The sequence below is a fragment of the Mus musculus genome, chromosome 2 (assembly GCF_000001635.26).
Source record: "Mus musculus strain C57BL/6J chromosome 2, GRCm38.p6 C57BL/6J".
Lineage (NCBI taxonomy): Eukaryota > Metazoa > Chordata > Mammalia > Rodentia > Muridae > Mus > Mus musculus.
In genome coordinates this window covers 120,716,150-120,732,164 of record NC_000068.7, presented here as the reverse complement: position 1 = coordinate 120,732,164, position 16,015 = coordinate 120,716,150, and the positions used below count along the sequence as shown (strand labels likewise).

Genomic DNA, 16,015 nt, shown 5'->3' with positions numbered 1-16,015 from the left:
TCTGATGGACATTTGATGATTTTATAACATGCCTCAGCATGAACTCTGTCCTCAATTGTCAGTTGATGAAAAAGTTGGCCAATGGTAAAGAGTCAGCCTTTTGAGTAAAAGAGGGGAAGGGGTGGGGAGCTAAGTAGGCCGGGCGCACCCCTTTAATCCCAGCACTCCGGAAGCAAAGGCAAGATAATCTATGAGGTCGAAGTCAGCCTGGTCTACAGAGTGGCCAGGCTATACAGAGAAATCATGTCTCAGAAAAAACAAAAAGGTCAAAACACAAGGTTACTCACTTTATTTTGGTTGAGGAGGGAGTGACTCAAAAAGCTCTACAGTCATGGTCTAAGGCTGTGCTTATGACAGGTGTCTGGTCTCATAGGCTGGTCTCTTAGAGTTGGTCACTTTTCCTGTCTGGTCCCTCTTTCAGACCCGGGTCTCCTCAGGCAGTTCATCTTATCACATTGCTCCAGGGGCCAGGAAATCAGAGAAAGGCGCCTCGCCGCCCTGCAGGCCTGGCTGGCTGGGCAGATCTTCCCGGGCCGCCAGAGCCCCACCCCTCAAGGACCCGCCCCGTCGTCCAACGGTCGATCCCGGTCGCCGGCTCCGCCCCTCCCGGCTGCCCGTGGCGCGAGTGCGCCTGCTCAGTAGCCTCAGAGCGCCTGCACAGGGATGGCGGCCGTTTTAGAGTCGCTGCTGCGCGAAGAGGTGCCGGTCGCAGCCGCCGTGCGGTGGATCGCGCGCAGCACCCCGAGTTCGGAGGTAACAGTGCGGACACGCCCTCAAGCCTGCCTGGAATGTGCTTCCCGCGGGGGATGATGCTTCAGTCCCTTCTCCCAGCCTGCCCTGCCTGACGGCCCGCGCCAAGGGCGCTCGCTCCTCTGCGCGCCGCTGCCGGGCCGCCCACCCTGCGGCCTCAGCCGCTGACGGCCCGCGCTGTCAGCTGACGCTCTCGCCCCGCGACCTCTGCTTCTTCCTCAGGATAGCTCCGAGGTGGCCGCTCTGAGCGCACTTCGGCCTCTGCGGAAGGAATTCGTGCCGTTCCTGCTGAACTTCCTGAGGGAGCAGAGCAGCCGGGTCCTCCCGCAGGGCCCCTCAACCCCCGCCAAGACCCCAGTCGCCTCGGCAGCCTTGCCAGCGAGGCAGGGGGCCCCGGCACGGGGTGGCCGTGGGGCGCGCAGCCAGCTTTTCCCTGCAGCCGAGCCCCTCAGCGCCGCCGCCGAGGCACCTCTGGCCCGCCGTGCGGGCCGCAGGCGGGGTCCGGGACCGGGGCCGTCCCGCGAACGAGGCGGTCGGGGCTCCGGGGCCGCGGAGGAGGGGGCGAGTGGCGAGAGCCCGCCTTGGGCCGGAGGCCGGAAGCCTAAGGGCTCAGGCAGCCCTGGCAGCCCCAGACTGTCGCTCTCTGATCCGCCAAACCTCAGCAACTTGGAGGAGTTCCCTCCCGTAGGCACCGTTCCTCCGGGCTCTGCAGGGTGAGAATCGGTCCTTATTGCAAGATGTTCGCTAAAGCCGAGCTTGGTGCCCCACAGTAGAGTGCGCGATGGTTAGAAGGTTGAGGGTGAAGAAACCACAATGGGGGAGGGTTTAAAAGGGGCCCAACTGTTATGGATGGAATGATGCTTGAAGATAGAAAATTGGAAAAAAACAAAAAACTGTGACTACTCTCAGCAGAACGAAGCCTTCTCGAAGGATCAACCCAACTCCGGTGAGCGAAGAGCGGTCACTGTCCAAGCCCAAGACCTGCTTCACCTCACCCCCAATCAGCTGTGTCCCCAGTTCCCAACCCTCAACCCTGGACACTAGCCCTTGGGGCCTTGGCCTTCCCCCAGGGTGCAGAAGTCTGCAAGAGGAGCGGGAGATGCTCAGGAAGGCGCGGTATGGCTTTGCCGCCACCTGGGATGTCAACTTCCTCCTTATGCGGGACTTGCAGGGATTTTTCCTGAACTTGATTTCTCCCTTCGGGATTCTGGGTTTGCTTCTTGGGCTGTTGATGTCTTCTCTGGCAGAACCTGAATGTGAATGTCGCTGGTAAAGCCAGGCTGATTAATCATGACATCTCCTCCTGTTCACATAGCACCAAGCAACTCCAGCAGTCACCTACCCCAGCCTCTCCCATCCCAGAATCGGGGTCTCCGGTTCCCAGCAGGACAGGAAACCTCACCGCAGAGCCTGCCGACCCGGCCAGAGTGTCTTCTCGACAGCGCCTGGAGCTGGTAGCCCTTATCTACTCCTCCTGCATTGCTGGTGAGTGAGCGCAAAGGGGGCTGCGGTGGATATGCTTGCAAACTACAGAGTAAGAGAGTAGAGGAGGCGCAGAGCCTTGGCCTGCTTGTCAGTGGTACGATGGTATGGCATTTCTCTTTATAAACAGAGAACCTAGTACCAAACCTTTTCTTGGAGCTTTTCTTCGTCCTTCAGCTCCTTACTGCTCGGAGAATGGTGGCCACCAAGGACAGTGACCTGGAATCAAGTCAGGGTGCCCTAGGTCAGTAAGCAAGTCTCACTTTGAGAAATGATGTTTGCAGGTGGGACAGTTCTTAACTAACGGTTTGTTGTTGACCTAGATTCCCTGGACACTCCCCTGTTTCGTAGCATCCATGATTGCGTCTTCTTTGCAGTGCAAGTTTTGGAGCATCAGTTTCAGTGAGTTTTCTAGCTGTGACATTTGAGTCTTATATGTCTGTTTCTAGCCGTGTGGGATGTGCATGCCTTTGCTTAATAGATACAGTTGCCCTAGACCTTACCTGTAACCTTTTGTTGAGGGGGAGGAGATTGTGGTTGGTTTGGTTTTTTTGTTTTGTTTTGTTTGGTTTAGTTTTTGAGTCAGGGTGATACTATGTAGCCCTTGCTGGCCTTGAATCCCCTAAGCAGAACAAGCTGGCCTTAAACCTGCATAGATTTTCCAGCCTGTGCGTCTCAAGTTCTGGAAATGAGGGCATGCACTACAACTCCTGGCCCATCTGTATCATTTGATTTTGTATCAAGGCTGAGTTTATCCTCTAAAAAAATAAATAGCTGGGTTTGGTGCTAAGCAAGGATTGCAAGTTTAAAGACCTGCCCAGGCTGCAGAAAATTGAAGGCCAGCCTTTGAAAAATATTAAGCTGTAGTCCCAAATAATATATACAAAAGAGTCTAAGTATATAGATCACTGGAGTGCTTGCTCATAATATAGAGAGCCCTGTATGCCACAAGAAAAAAAAATAGGGACAACAAACACATGGCAGCTGACCTTAATGTTCATGGCTAATATTCTATCCTACTGTCTTGCTCTCAGCTTCATGAAGTCTCATGTCTTCCTTCACCTTTTACCTTCATCGTCTTGATTGTTAGCCATGGCCTTGCCATACATACCTAGGCTTAAACACCTGTCTAATGCCTCAGATGTACTTTCTATCTGCAGCCTGTGTGCCGGTCTCAGTCATGTGTGCCCTCTCTTTGCAGGGTTCTCTCCTACCTGGATAAAGGGACCTTAAAGCTGCTGGCTGAGAATGAGCGGCTGCTGTGCTTCTCACCTGCTCTGCAGGGCCGCCTTCGGGCTGCTTATGAAGGCAGTGTTGCCAAGGTAGTTACCCTCGCTAGGTAGCCTCACTGAGTAGCCTAGATGGTCTGCAGATTCAGACAGTTTCCATGGTGCTGTCAGGTGGGCAGACTCTGGGCAGGAATAAGGAGTAAAGTCTTGTAAACGTGATCCAACAGGTCTTGTTTCCTAATGTTGTTGCCATGTTTTAGGTCTCCCTCGTGATACCACCCTCTGCTCAGGCTGTCTCCTTCCAGCCAGAAACTGACAATCGTGCCAACTTCTCCAGTGATCGAGCCTTTCATACTTTTAAAAAACAGAGGTGAAAAGAAAAGGGCCCTGATGAGGAGGGCATAAACAATCTCTCCTTTCCTCGAATTAGCAGCTAGGCACTGAAAGGGGTGGGTGACTGCTCTTCAGACCCTTTGCTGGCAGTCATCATAAAGCCTGTTGGCTTCATTCTGTTTCATGTCCACAGACCTGAATCCCTGAGCTTAGCCGACCATCTTAGGGTCAGCTTTCCCTGTCCACAGATGCCTGTGATGTGCTGCTGCTGGGTCTGTAACATTACCATCGTGTAGAGAGCTATGGGGTTAAAGACTGGCACTGTGGGCAGGCTTATCTTAAACCTTCCAAGCAAGGGAAAGTGCTCTGGGAAGTGGATGTAAGCAACTGGGAGGCAACTGATGAAGCTTCCATATCTTCCAGGGATGTGTTCTATGAGGTACTTCGAGAGTGGGAAGATCATCACGAGGAACCCAGCTGGGATTTTGAGAAGGGCTTGGGTAGCAGGATCAGGTGGGTGCTCCGTCCTTGCTCTGACAGTAAGCAGCAACCCAGGAATATTTAGGGTGTTGGTTGGCAAGGGTTTCCCTCCTTCACCCATCTCTTCCTCCGTCTCTAGTTATTGGTAACTCGACCTACCTAGAACAAAAGGGATTTCCTTTCTAGCTTCTCAATCCCAGGGATGCCATGCACTTGTTCTGTAAAGGCAGAAGCTTGGGAAAGGACAGAGCTCATAGATGAAACAAGTATCCTGTCCTTACTCCCTTACGTTGATAATGACGTTCACTGACAATGAGCATGGCCTGAAGATCTGAGAGGGCATTTCTGGGTGGGTTAAGTCTGTCTATCTAGTCTGGAGAAATCTTGGTGGTGAAGGAAATGAATGTTTCTTACCTTCTCCTGGGTGGGCTTTCTGGCAAAGAGTTTGTTCACCTCTTTGGTAAATAGCCGGAATGCATCCCTTGTCTCCTTTCTACACTGTGTCTCTTTCTCCTCAGAGCCATGATGGGTCAACTTTCAGCAGCCTGCAGCCACAGCCACTTTGTCCGCCTTTTCCAAAAACAGCTTCTCCAGGTAAGAACTGCAGTGGTAGCCAAAAGATGTGGGCAGATAAATAAAGGTTGGCACTCTGGATCAGATAGACAACCTAGTTGATTCTGGCTACAAAATTTAAAAGAACGCCTTCTCTTTGGGAGATAGTTCAAATTTGGCGGGCATGTGTTCTCTGACTTCTCTGGCCTGCCCTGGACTCCATACCCTTCTGTAGCCTCTCACCACCATCCCTTCCTTGACTTGGCTACGGTACAAAGAGAGCTTAGTAGTCAGGGTATCCTCAAACCCTTGTTCTAGTGACCTGAGGCAAACAGTGCTTGCCTTGCAGTTTTTATCTCCTCATCTGCCAAATTAGAAGACAAACCCTCTGGAGTGCTCATTGCTTTTTTTCAGACCCAGGGTCTTGCTCATACTGGGCAGGTGTTCTCCACCAAGCTATATATCCCAAGCCTACTTTCTCAGTATTTTGTTAGTTTTTCTCTTACGGGTTTTTCATCTCTCTCCTCCCTTCGGACATCTCAGATGTGTCAGAGCCCTGGCGGTGCTGGGGGATCTGTTCTGGGTGAAGCTCCAGATGTATTGAATATGCTAGGAGCTGACAAACTAGGACGGTTGCGGCAGCTCCAAGAACGGCTGATAGCCCCTCAGAGCAGTGGAGGGCCCTGCCCACCCCCCACATTCCCAGGCTGTCAAGGCTTCTTCAGGGATTTCATCATGAGTGCCAGCAGGTAAGGAACTCCTGTATCTCACAGGGAGAGAGACAGAGGCCAAGAAAGATTTGCTCTCCCCAATGGGCAAGCCATTTTCTTTTGCCTGAGCCTCAGGTTTGGATATGTCTGGTTCCTCCCATTTAGAGTTCCTCTTTTGTCTCATTCTTTTGCCCACATAGGTAATGTCATCGTCCTTTAGCTTCATCCTTCTTAGGAATCGTTATATGGGGCATCTCCTCTAAACGCTGGTTCTTTTTTTTACCAATTTCAGTGCCTTTTTTGTTTTGTCTTTTGCTTTTTTCCACTCAAGCTTCCATTTTAATCAGCACCTCATGGATAGTTTAAGTTTAAAGATTCGGGAGCTCAATGGCCTTCGCCTGCCTCAGCACGAGCCTGGTGATGAAGATGGGGAGTCAGACATGGACTGGCAGGTCAGAAAACAGAATGAGTGGGTAATGGGGTCTGATGTAGGAGGGAAAGGATGTGTGTGTTCCAGAAGACTTATGCAAAGAACATTGTTTCCCTTGATTCCTCATGCAGGGTGAACGGAGGCAATTTGCTGTAGTGCTTCTTAGTCTTAGACTTTTGGCTAAATTTCTGGGCTTTGTGGCTTTCCTGCCATACCGGGGACATGAACCACCCCCGACCCGTGAGCTTCAGGACTCTATTCTGGCCCTCAGGAGCCAGGTGAGCATGTGGAAGATCTGGGTAAGGAAGAGCCGTGTAGACCAGAGAAATGTGGAGGATGGCTGGTTTCCTTGGCTAGTCTAGTACCCTGGCAGGTCAGAGGGTGTTAGCCAGCCTCTTTTAAGAGCCTGCTCACTGACAGAATCCTGGCTTTCCCAGGTCCCTCCTGTTCTGGATATACGGGCTTTGCTGCAGCAGGGATTGTGGGCCCGTCGGGCAGTGCTCACTGTGCCCTGGCTGGTAGAATTCCTCTCTTTTGCTGACCACATTGTCCCCTTGCTGGACTATTACCGGAGTGTCTTTACTCTCCTGCTGCGCTTACATCGGTGAGTAGAACTTGACTTATTTGCATAGCCTTGCTATTTATAAAGTGGGCCTAGAAGTCTGTGCTTCTGTGTGGTTCCACAGCTATGGCAGCCTCAGGAGAGGCAGAATTGTGACAATTGTCTTTCATTCCCATGATCCATCCTCCCATTTATCTTATGGTCTAGTCAAGAAGAATATAAAGTGCAAGTCTCACTAGGATCCTGTTGGTCTTCTCAACAGTAGTGTGATTTAGGTCTGCTTTTGAGAACTCCCTTCCTAGTAATAGCTTTTATTTACTGCCTTCTGTCCTTGGTAGACAAAGTCTGCTCACGGCCTCCGTTTACCTTTTAGGAGTTTGGTCTTATCAAAGGAGAATGAAGGAGAGATGTGCTTCCTGAATAAGCTGCTGCTGCTTGCTGTCCTGGGCTGGCTTTTCCAGGTAGGAGGATGGATGGCTGCCATGGCAGACTACAGAGCTTTAGAGTCTGAGAACAGAAGAGGGAGGTTCTGAGAGGGATGGGTATTGCTATGGCTTCAGAAGAAACTTGCTTGACCCGGGACCCTAACAGATTTAGAAACCATGGCAAATCTTAGAGTGCCAGTAGTGTTCTCACTACCTTCCTCTCTTACCAGATACCTACAGTTCCTGAGGACTTATTCTTTCTAGAAGATGGTCAGGTAGATGCCTTTGAGGTGACTACAACTGCTTCAGAGCATGGTTTGGTGAGTGTCACACCAGATAAATGAGCTGAATAGATAAGGACCCAGCAAGAGACCAGCTAGGGAAGACTTAAGACGGTCCATCTTCTAGACTTCTATTTCTGCACATTCGGGAGGGAAGGGAGACTGCCTGCCTTCCCCATCCAGCATTGGTCTGTTCTCCCCCAGGACAGTGTACCTGTTGTGGACCAGCAGCTGTTATATACCTGTTGCCCCTACATTGGTAAGCATCTCTTTCTCCCCTTATGGCCCATGGCCTGGTCCATGGCCTGGCCTGTCATGGATACCCAAAAGGACCTCACTCCTCAGCATACTGTTCTGTCTTTAGGCTCTCTGGTTACTTCATCGTCTTTGCCCCACAAAGGCCATGATGTTTGGGGGAGGAAGGGGAGATAATTTTGGAATTAAGAACTTCAACTCCTCTACAGGAGAGCTCCGGAAACTGCTTGCTTCCTGGGTTTCAGGAAGCAGTGGGCGGAGTGGAGGCTTTGTGAGGAAAATCACTCCCACTACCACCAGCAGCCTGGGAGCCCTGCCTCTCCAGACCAGCCAGGGGCTGCAGGTGAGGGCAAAGGACCAGGAAACAGGGGGGCAGCTCGGGAGGGAGGCAGAAGGAAGCCCTCATGGTACGACTACACCTGCCTCCACCTCCTGCCAGGCTCAACTTGCTGAGGCCTTTTTCCACAACCAGCCACCCTCCCTGCGCAGGACTGTAGAATTTGTGGCAGAAAGAATTGGATCAAACTGTGTCAAACACATCAAGTAAGAGTGGAGTAAGAACCCTAGTCTCAGCCCCCTTCATTTTTTTCCCTTTAAACTTTAACCTGTTGCCAAACTAAGCAAAGTCACCTAGAGGGAGTGGGTGGGGGGCAGGGAGGCTGAAATTTCTTCTATCCTTTGAAGGACATTCTGACCAAATGTCCTTCCATTTGCAGCCCTTTCCTCGTAACTCTCCTAACCACCCCAAACCTTGTTCTCCCTGCTACAGGGCGACACTGGTAGCAGATTTGGTGCATCAAGCAGAGTCACTTCTTCAGGAGCAGCTGGTGGCACGGGGACAGGAAGGGGGAGATCCAGCACAGCTTTTGGAATCCTTGTGTTCTCAACTCTGCCCCCATGGGGCCCAAGCATTGACCCAGGGGCGGGAGTAAGAACTGTTAATCTATTTGAGCCTTCTCATTTCCTGAAGTCTCCTCTTGGTTTTGTCAATTTTTTGTTAAGACTGGGTCCCACTCTGTAGTCTATGCTGACCTCAAATCTCCAAGTGCTGAGGTGACAGGCATGAGCCAGCACACACAGCTTCCTTTTGATTTATTTTTCCTATCTTTTTTTTTTTTTTTTGCCTCTTTCACATTCCATTTGCTCCGTTTCTGTTCCTTCCTCCCCTGTTTTGCCCTATTCCCCCTTTCTGAAGGATTATGTCTTTGGGCATGGAGTCTAGATATGGAATTGGAAGTCTGTAATGTAAGGCTAATGGGTGGGTTTCTCCTTCCTACAGCATATGTGCTGGGGCAGGAGAATGGACAGTCCTTCCTTCTGAGTTAGAGTTTCCATTCATAGGCCTGCTGCACTTGAGAATTTACTTTTGTGAGTCAGTCTACACTATCCGGACATTGACCCTCCTCCTCTCCTTTCTTAGGTTCTGCCAAAGGAAGAGCCCCACCGCTGTGCGAGCACTGTTACCAGAGGAGACCCCAGCTGCTGTACGTAGGAAGGAAGCCTGCAGCTAGCAGGCCAGTAGGCAGGCAGGCATGTACACATATGTGTACACATGCACCTGTGTGAGGCTGTTGTAGGGTGGGTTCTGGACTGTAGAATCCAATGCTGTACTACCTGCCTTCCCAAGTCCCTGACTCAGCAGTCCTTGTGTGCCACAGGTTCTAAGCAGTGCAGAGAACATTGCTGTGGGGCTTGCGACAGAGAAAGCCTGCTCTTGGTTGTCAGCCAACATCACAGGTGAGGTCTAGGAAAGGAGTGACTGAACCAAGTTTTTAAAGGTGGACAGGCAGGGTATTGAACAGTTTGTGGGAGATTAGGTGAGCTGTTTAAAACCAGTGAAAGGTGTGGGTTGTCATGACTAGCCCTTGCAGGGAGACATTCCAGTGACTCCAATCTTGTTTTCCCTCTGCCTGGCAGCGCTGATTAGAAGGGAAGTGAAAGCAGCCGTGAGTCGCATGCTACGAGCCCAGGGTCCTGAGCCAACTGCCCGGGTGGAGCGGAGGGGCTGCTCCCGAGCCTGTGAGCACCATGCTCCCCTCCCCTCCCACCTCATCTCCGAGATAAAAGTACACAGCTACCCTACTCCCTTGGCTTTCCCACTCCCTCTCCCTGCTGCTTGCTTCTTTTCACATTGGCTTCAGGATTTGTATAGAAGCTTTGTGTGTTGTCTGGCTGGTTTGTTTCTTTCCTTACTGAATGGGATCATACAGAACAGAGCTGAACTGAATGGTTTCCTAAGTACTTTGTTCTAGAATCATCCAGAAAGTTATATCTAAAGGGTTGGGGGGTTTTGTTTGTTTGTTTATTTTGAGGCAGGGTCCCATTATATAGGTCTGGCTGGCCTAGAACTATGTATACCAGGCTGACCTCAGATTCACAGAGATCCACCAGCCTTTGCCTCCCAAGAACTAGGTAAAGGTATATGTTACCACAATAGGCCAGAGATAAAGTTTTTGACTAAATGCATCTTATACACATGGTAGTGACTAAATAGCTGCATAGTGGGAAAGTTTTTGACGGGCAGTCAGTGTCTGGACATGATTTCTGTACTATTTGTCCATGTCATGAGCACAGACCATAAGTTCTAATGTGATTAAAAATAAATAAAAGCTGGGCCTCGATTGGGTGCTGGCCTGGATTCCCAGTTATTCTGGAGGCTGAGGCAGGAGGATCACAGGCCAGTCTGAGCAACTTAAACCAGACTTTCTTAAAATAATTTATAAAAGTAGATAGTGTGAACTCTACATATTAGCACTTGGTATCTAGAGAGAGAAAGAGACTAATTTTATAGAACAGGAGTCAGCAAACAGCCATGTTCCAAAATGAGGCTGCTGTTTGTTTTTATACATGAAGTTTTTTTTTTTTAATTTTTTTTAAAGTTTTATTTATTTATTATATGTAAGTACACTGTAGCTGTTTTCAGACACACCAGAAGAGGGAGTCAGATCTCATTACGGATGGTTGTGAGCCACCATGTGGTTGCTGGGATTTGAACTCAGGACCTTTGGAAGAGCAGTCGGGTGCTCTTACCTGTTGAGCCATCTCACCAGCCCCTATACATGAAGTTTTATTGATCCATTTATTTATAATCATCTGTGGCTGTTTTTGTGCTACCAAAGCAGGGATGAATAGTTGGAGCAATATTTAGGCCTTGTGACTCCCAAGAGCTAAAATAGTATCTGGCCCTGCTCCAAACAAAGTAGTGGTCTTATAATAAAGAAATAGAGACTAGAAAACAATGCCCATAGGTGGGGACTATAGGAAGGAGGGAAAAAGGTATCAAGCTAGACTGCTTCTCAATATGCAGAGGATTTCTAGTTTGAGGTCTCAGAGGAGCATCAAAGAGGAGTATTCAGACTCTAGATAGGACATTTTCCCTTAGTATTTTAAGACACCATCTGGGAATTGGTTATGTAGTTTTATCTCAGTGAGTTTCATCTTTTGAGCTCTGTGGCAGCACACAGTCTACAGCCTTACCACTACATCTACTTCCCTCTGGATTGTCCATATAATTGCTTATCTTAGCTGTGCTGTTACTGCCTGAGCCTCAGCCATAAGAACACCTTGACCCAGTTGCTTCACCCCCTTGGGCTCTGTTTTCCTTCTGCCTCTCTCCATTGGCTGGTTCCCATCCCAAACCAAGTTTCTGGCATTCTGGCATGAAGTTTCATCACTGCTCTCTACAGGATGTGCTCTCCCTGGCGGCCGGGCCTCGGGACCCTGAGGAGGGAGTTTCCCCAGAGCATCTGGAACAGCTTCTAAACCAGATGGGCCAGTCACTGCGATGCCGCCAGGTGAGATGTGGGAAGAGCCACATTGGCTCAGGACCAATCCTCAGAGCAGTAAGAATGACGCCCATGTCTCCTTTCCCCCCATAGTTCCTGTGCCCAACTGCTGAGCAGCATCTGGCCAAGTGCTCTGTAGAGTTGGCTTCCCTTCTAGGTATGTATGGTTCCTCTTCCACCAGGTCCCTCATGCTACATTCCCCAAACCCCAAGGTTGCGTACAAGCAGGGTTAGGAGCATAGGATGTGCTCTTCTGCCTCCATTTAAAACTTCTCTTCCCTGTAGTTGCAGACCAGATCCCCATCTTAGGGCCCCCAACACAGCACAGGCTGGAGCGAGGACACGCTCGGAGGCTTCTACATATGCTGCTTTCCTTGTGGAAGGATGACTTCCAGGGGCCAGTTCCATTACAGCTTCTACTTAGCCCAAGAAATGTAGGGCTTCTGGCAGATACTAGGCCAAGAGAGGTAAGCCAGTAGTTTTTGCTGGTGGGTGGGTGGGTGAGTAGTTAGATTTATGTATATAAATGTTTTTTTCTGCATGAATGTGCACCATGTTGGATCCCCTAGAACAAGGGTGGCTATGAGCTACCATGTCAGTACTGAGAATTGATTTGCAGAGCAACAAGCAACTCTCAACCTCTGAGCCATCACTCTAGACACATACATGTGGATTTTCAAATAGGATCTCAATCTGTAGTCCATGTTGGTCTTAAATTCACAGATTTCTTCCTGCCTCTGCCTCCCCAAGTGTGGATTACAAATATGAGCCATCATGCCCAGCTCCTGCAGCCATAGTGGGAGGTAGTGTGTACTTGTCAGTGAGCATTGTTCTTACTGAACCTGAGACTCACCGATTGGCTAAACCAGTTGGCTTACAGGGTTTCCTATCTAGCCCCACCTGCACTAAGGTTACAGGTAGATACTTGTACTACATGGATCCAAGGAAGAGCTGGCCCTGGGGGTGAGAGTAAGAGAGCTGACCCTTACCCTAACCACCTACAGTACTCCAGAAAGCAGCCTTACACATCGCAAGAGTTGTGGGAGAGCCAGCCCTGTAGATATGAACATAGGAAAGCTGACCCATGCTTCTAGTCTCCCATGACACAGGCCATCATGTTTGCACATCAGAACTTTGCTGAGCAGTCAACCCCTTCATTCCCTGCAAGTCATGTTATTAACATTATCCAGTGCCCACCCCGGATTTTATAACAGCTGCTTCTTTTATTCTCTTCCTCATCCTTGCTAAAACATGCACCTTTTGTCTCAATTTCCTCCTTGGGGCACCTTTTCCTTTTCCTTTCTTTTCTGTGTTTATTTGCATTTATTTTATTTACTTTTTTATTATTTATTTTGGGGTGGGAGGTGGTTCAAGATATTGTTTCTCTGTGTAGCCGGAACTCACTGTATAGCTGGAACTCACTCTGTAGATCAGGCTGGCCTCAAACTCGAGATCTTCTTACCTCTGCCTCTGCCTCCTGAGTGTTGGAATTGCTCTTAACAGCATGTTAAGCTTTATCTCCAACCCCAGCTCCATCCTTTCAGATGTCTACTCTTGGGACTGCTATCCAGTCTTCAGTCTCTACTGTTAGGACTACTCAATGATCCTGACAACTTTTGACTTTCTCCGTGGTGTTTTACAGTGGGATCTGCTGTTGTTCTTACTCCGGGAGCTGGTAGAAAAGGATCTCATGGGACATCTGGAGATAGAAGCCTGCTTAGGCCGCCTTAATGAGGCCCAGTGGCCAGGGGTAAGGAGTCTTAATGTTAATTGCTTTGTCATACATTAATAAACCTTAGTTTACCAGTCATGGAGATTTGTATCTGCTTTTGCATAGAAGACATTAGATGAAACCGCTGGGTTATCAGTGTCTTCCTGGCTGTGAGTGCTTATTTAGGATTGACCTTGGAAAGGACAGAACATCCAGAATTACTTTTTCTCTTAACCTTTCTACTTACTTCAGGACTTCTCAGAAGAATTGTCAACACTGTTTCGCTTGTTCCTAGCTGAGCCCCATCTGCTAGAACCCCAGCTAAGAGCTTGTGAACTTATGCAACCAAACCGAGGGACAGTACTGGCCCAAAGCTAGGGCTAGGAAGCAGCCCTCTTGGGCATGTCACCAGAACCTGCCTCCTGTGCCTCAGGAGGAGCCTCAAGACCCCACTGCACGCCTTGTTGGGGCAAGAGTGTCCAGGTGTGTAACCGGGCTTGCTGCTCCTAAGTGAAGGAAGTGTGTTGCTTCAAGCATCCAGACACCGGCCCGCCTCAACACCTGAGATCTAGAGGAAGGAGAACCTGATTCAGAGTCACAGTGGAAAAGCCCAGAGACTCCGATCTTGGAACAGAAGGGCTGGCGTTTTTAATCCAGCTAAAAGAAATGCGTGTGCTGATCAATGTATTTCGAGCCTCAAGTTGCTATCCCAGCATCTCTTAAAACTGTGGTTCTGAGAAATCTTAATAGGCAAAGAACTTCTGCTTGTGAGAAAGTTGACAAACATGGATTTGGAAGTCTACCTTTTCTTGTGTCCAGAAGCTGGACTATCACCCTTATCCCCAAATATTGACAGCCAATAAGGTAGGACTCGCCTAAGTGAAACTTGGTCTTCTATGGACCGTCACCTCTTTGCAGGGAACTAGTCAGACCAAGCCTGATGTAGAAAATCTAAGGGGCTTGGGCTTTTTTAAAATAAAACTTTTAACAAGGTTGTGATGGCTGTTCTCCCTGCTTTCATCCCCTTTCTGAAAGTGGGCTTTGTGCACTGCAGTAAGCGAGCTGCTTTGCTTCTTCATGATGTTTGCGTCTGTCACGCTGAGAGCCAGTCTTAGAGACACAGTCTGCTATGAACTAGCATCATCCACTATCCATGTACTCCCTGCTGTCTATGCTGACCCACATGGCAGGTGGCTGTGGTGGTATTTGTATTGTAGGCCCTGGGATGTCTGATTTACCTCAGAACTTCCTTCTGACCAAAAGCAGCCTTCTGGGTTATAGTTAGCAAGACCTCATTTCTATAAATGAGGTGATTTTTAAATTTTTTATTATACTCAGTGTGACTGCACTCAAGTGCTATAGCACACTTCTGGAAGTTGAAGAACAACTTGTTGGGAGTCAGTTCTTTCACCATGTGGATCCCAGGGCTCAAATTCAGGTCATTTGGGCTTAGCCCTAAGCTATTTTGACAGCCCCTGTAACCAGCTGATTTTAAGGGTTTTTGTTTTCCTTTTCAAGACATGGTTTCTCTTTGTAGCTCTGGCTGTCCTAGAACTCACTCTGTAGACCAGGATTGCCTTAGACTCATAGAGATCTGCCTGCCTCTACCTCCCAAGTTCTGGGGTTAAAGGCATGTGCCACCATGTGCCCAAAGATAGTATTTTGATAATGTGCTTTATCCCTGACAACTGTTGTTTGTTTTGGAGGTAAGACTCAGACTTTAGTGGAAGTATCAGAGGTGCTCAATGGTAACTCGAAGTCAACTGCAAAATCTTAGGGGAAAACTTTGCAGCTGGCAAAAAGGGTTTTGACCTAAGTTAAGCTTCTCTAAACTTACACCCCAGTGCTACTAACCCTCTGGTGTGTGCCTCTTCTTCCTTAACTCCTTTTCCAAGTCTAGGATAGGGCCTCACACATGTTAATGGCAAACTGCTGGTTTCTGTCAGTACTGGTTATCAAACCTAGGTAGGGCCTCACATGTGAGGCAAGTGCTCCAAGCACAGTGGATAGTCATGGTTTTTCTCTTTCTTTGCCTAGAAGTATCAGAAAGCTGAGTCCTGGTAAAGGTGAGCAGCAGGCCAAAAGCCTGAAGCTCAGAAAACTGTTCTGACTGAAGGACTCAGCCATGAAGCGAGCCTGTCTTAAGGTGCACTTAGAACAGCTTGCTCCAACAACTGATTGTAAAGGCAGGCAGGTAACTCAAGTAGAGAACTAGTTATTCTCCATTCTGTACCAAGTACTCTTTTTTTTTTTTTTTTTTTTTTTAATAATATTTGTATTGTAGGGACTGGAATGGCTGATTGATTTACCTCAGAACTTCTTTCTTACCAAAAGCAGCCTCTGGGTAATAGTGGTATTTGTATTGTGTGTTTTGCGGACCACTGGCCTCGAGGCACCTGGGACTTTCTACAGAGCTCTCCATGCCTGGACAGGAACAGACCCAGCCTCGGTGATACCTATACTCTCTAGGATCAGTGCAGGCCCACAAATATGGAAATGCATGGTGGTCAACCATCTTAATATATAATGGCATAGTGTTATAACTACATTTATCCTTTTATACACATTCTTGGGTTTTCCTTTTTTCCCCTTCTGTATCCTTTAATATGTTATCCAGAAATGATTTAATTAATGTAACTATATGTAAATAATTATGACAAGAAACTTTGCTTGAATATCTTTTGATCTATGGTTAAATGTACAGATGTGGAAGATGAAGCTCTAGAGAGTTGACTGTGTGCTTCAGATTGCTGACTCGGGTCTCAGGAGGGGCCGTTCACCCTGTGCTGTCAGATTCCTACAGTAGCTGAGCTCATACACTAGCCGATGAATGTAGAATCTCAACCCTGAACTGTAAACACTGCCATTATCACCTTCAATGGCACATTCTATTTGTTTACTGTTTTTCGAGACAGGTTTCTCCGTGTTGCCCTGGCTACCTAGGAACTCACTGTGTAGACCTGGTTGGCCTCAAACTTAGAAATCTGCCTGCCTCTGCCTCCTGAGTGCCGATTAAATGTGTGTGTGCCC

General features: G+C 48.7%; 2 protein-coding genes across 2 annotated transcripts in view; one reads left to right on the top strand and one right to left on the bottom strand.

Annotated features, from left to right (window-relative positions):
* The first annotated feature begins 647 nt into the window (after nucleotides 1-647).
* Nucleotides 648-16,011, top strand: Cdan1 (congenital dyserythropoietic anemia, type I (human)). The gene is made up of 28 exons (NM_026891.2): nucleotides 648-753; nucleotides 973-1,463; nucleotides 1,660-1,866; nucleotides 2,066-2,235; nucleotides 2,363-2,476; nucleotides 2,556-2,634; nucleotides 3,434-3,554; nucleotides 3,722-3,831; nucleotides 4,218-4,307; nucleotides 4,793-4,868; nucleotides 5,370-5,575; nucleotides 5,868-5,988; nucleotides 6,098-6,244; nucleotides 6,404-6,570; nucleotides 6,902-6,989; nucleotides 7,184-7,273; nucleotides 7,439-7,493; nucleotides 7,699-7,832; nucleotides 7,929-8,032; nucleotides 8,259-8,417; nucleotides 8,910-8,973; nucleotides 9,148-9,226; nucleotides 9,407-9,555; nucleotides 11,155-11,283; nucleotides 11,368-11,431; nucleotides 11,560-11,741; nucleotides 12,917-13,024; nucleotides 13,238-16,011. The coding sequence occupies exons 1-28, from the start codon at nucleotides 664-666 to the stop codon at nucleotides 13,361-13,363; spliced, it is 3,720 nt and encodes a 1,239-aa protein (NP_081167.2). The 5' UTR covers nucleotides 648-663; the 3' UTR covers nucleotides 13,364-16,011.
* Stard9 (START domain containing 9) overlaps nucleotides 3,132-16,015 on the bottom strand; it is a 99,948-nt gene continuing 87,064 nt past the window's right edge. The window contains exons 34-35 of the transcript XR_001783628.2: nucleotides 4,689-4,875; nucleotides 3,132-4,433 (exon numbers count right to left, since the gene is read on the bottom strand). The gene's annotated coding sequence lies outside the window, so the exon portion shown is untranslated. The remainder of the gene's footprint in view (nucleotides 4,434-4,688; nucleotides 4,876-16,015) is intronic.

Coding starts and splice junctions, on each gene's coding strand:
- Cdan1 (NM_026891.2), top strand. CDS start 664: ATGGCGGCCGTTTTAGAGTCGCTGCTGCGCGAAGAGGTGCCGGTCGCA. Junction 2,477..2,555: donor ATCAAGTCAGGGTGCCCTAG/GTCAGTAAGCAA, acceptor TTGTTGACCTAG/ATTCCCTGGACACTCCCCTG. Junction 6,245..6,403: donor TTCTGGCCCTCAGGAGCCAG/GTGAGCATGTGG, acceptor TGGCTTTCCCAG/GTCCCTCCTGTTCTGGATAT.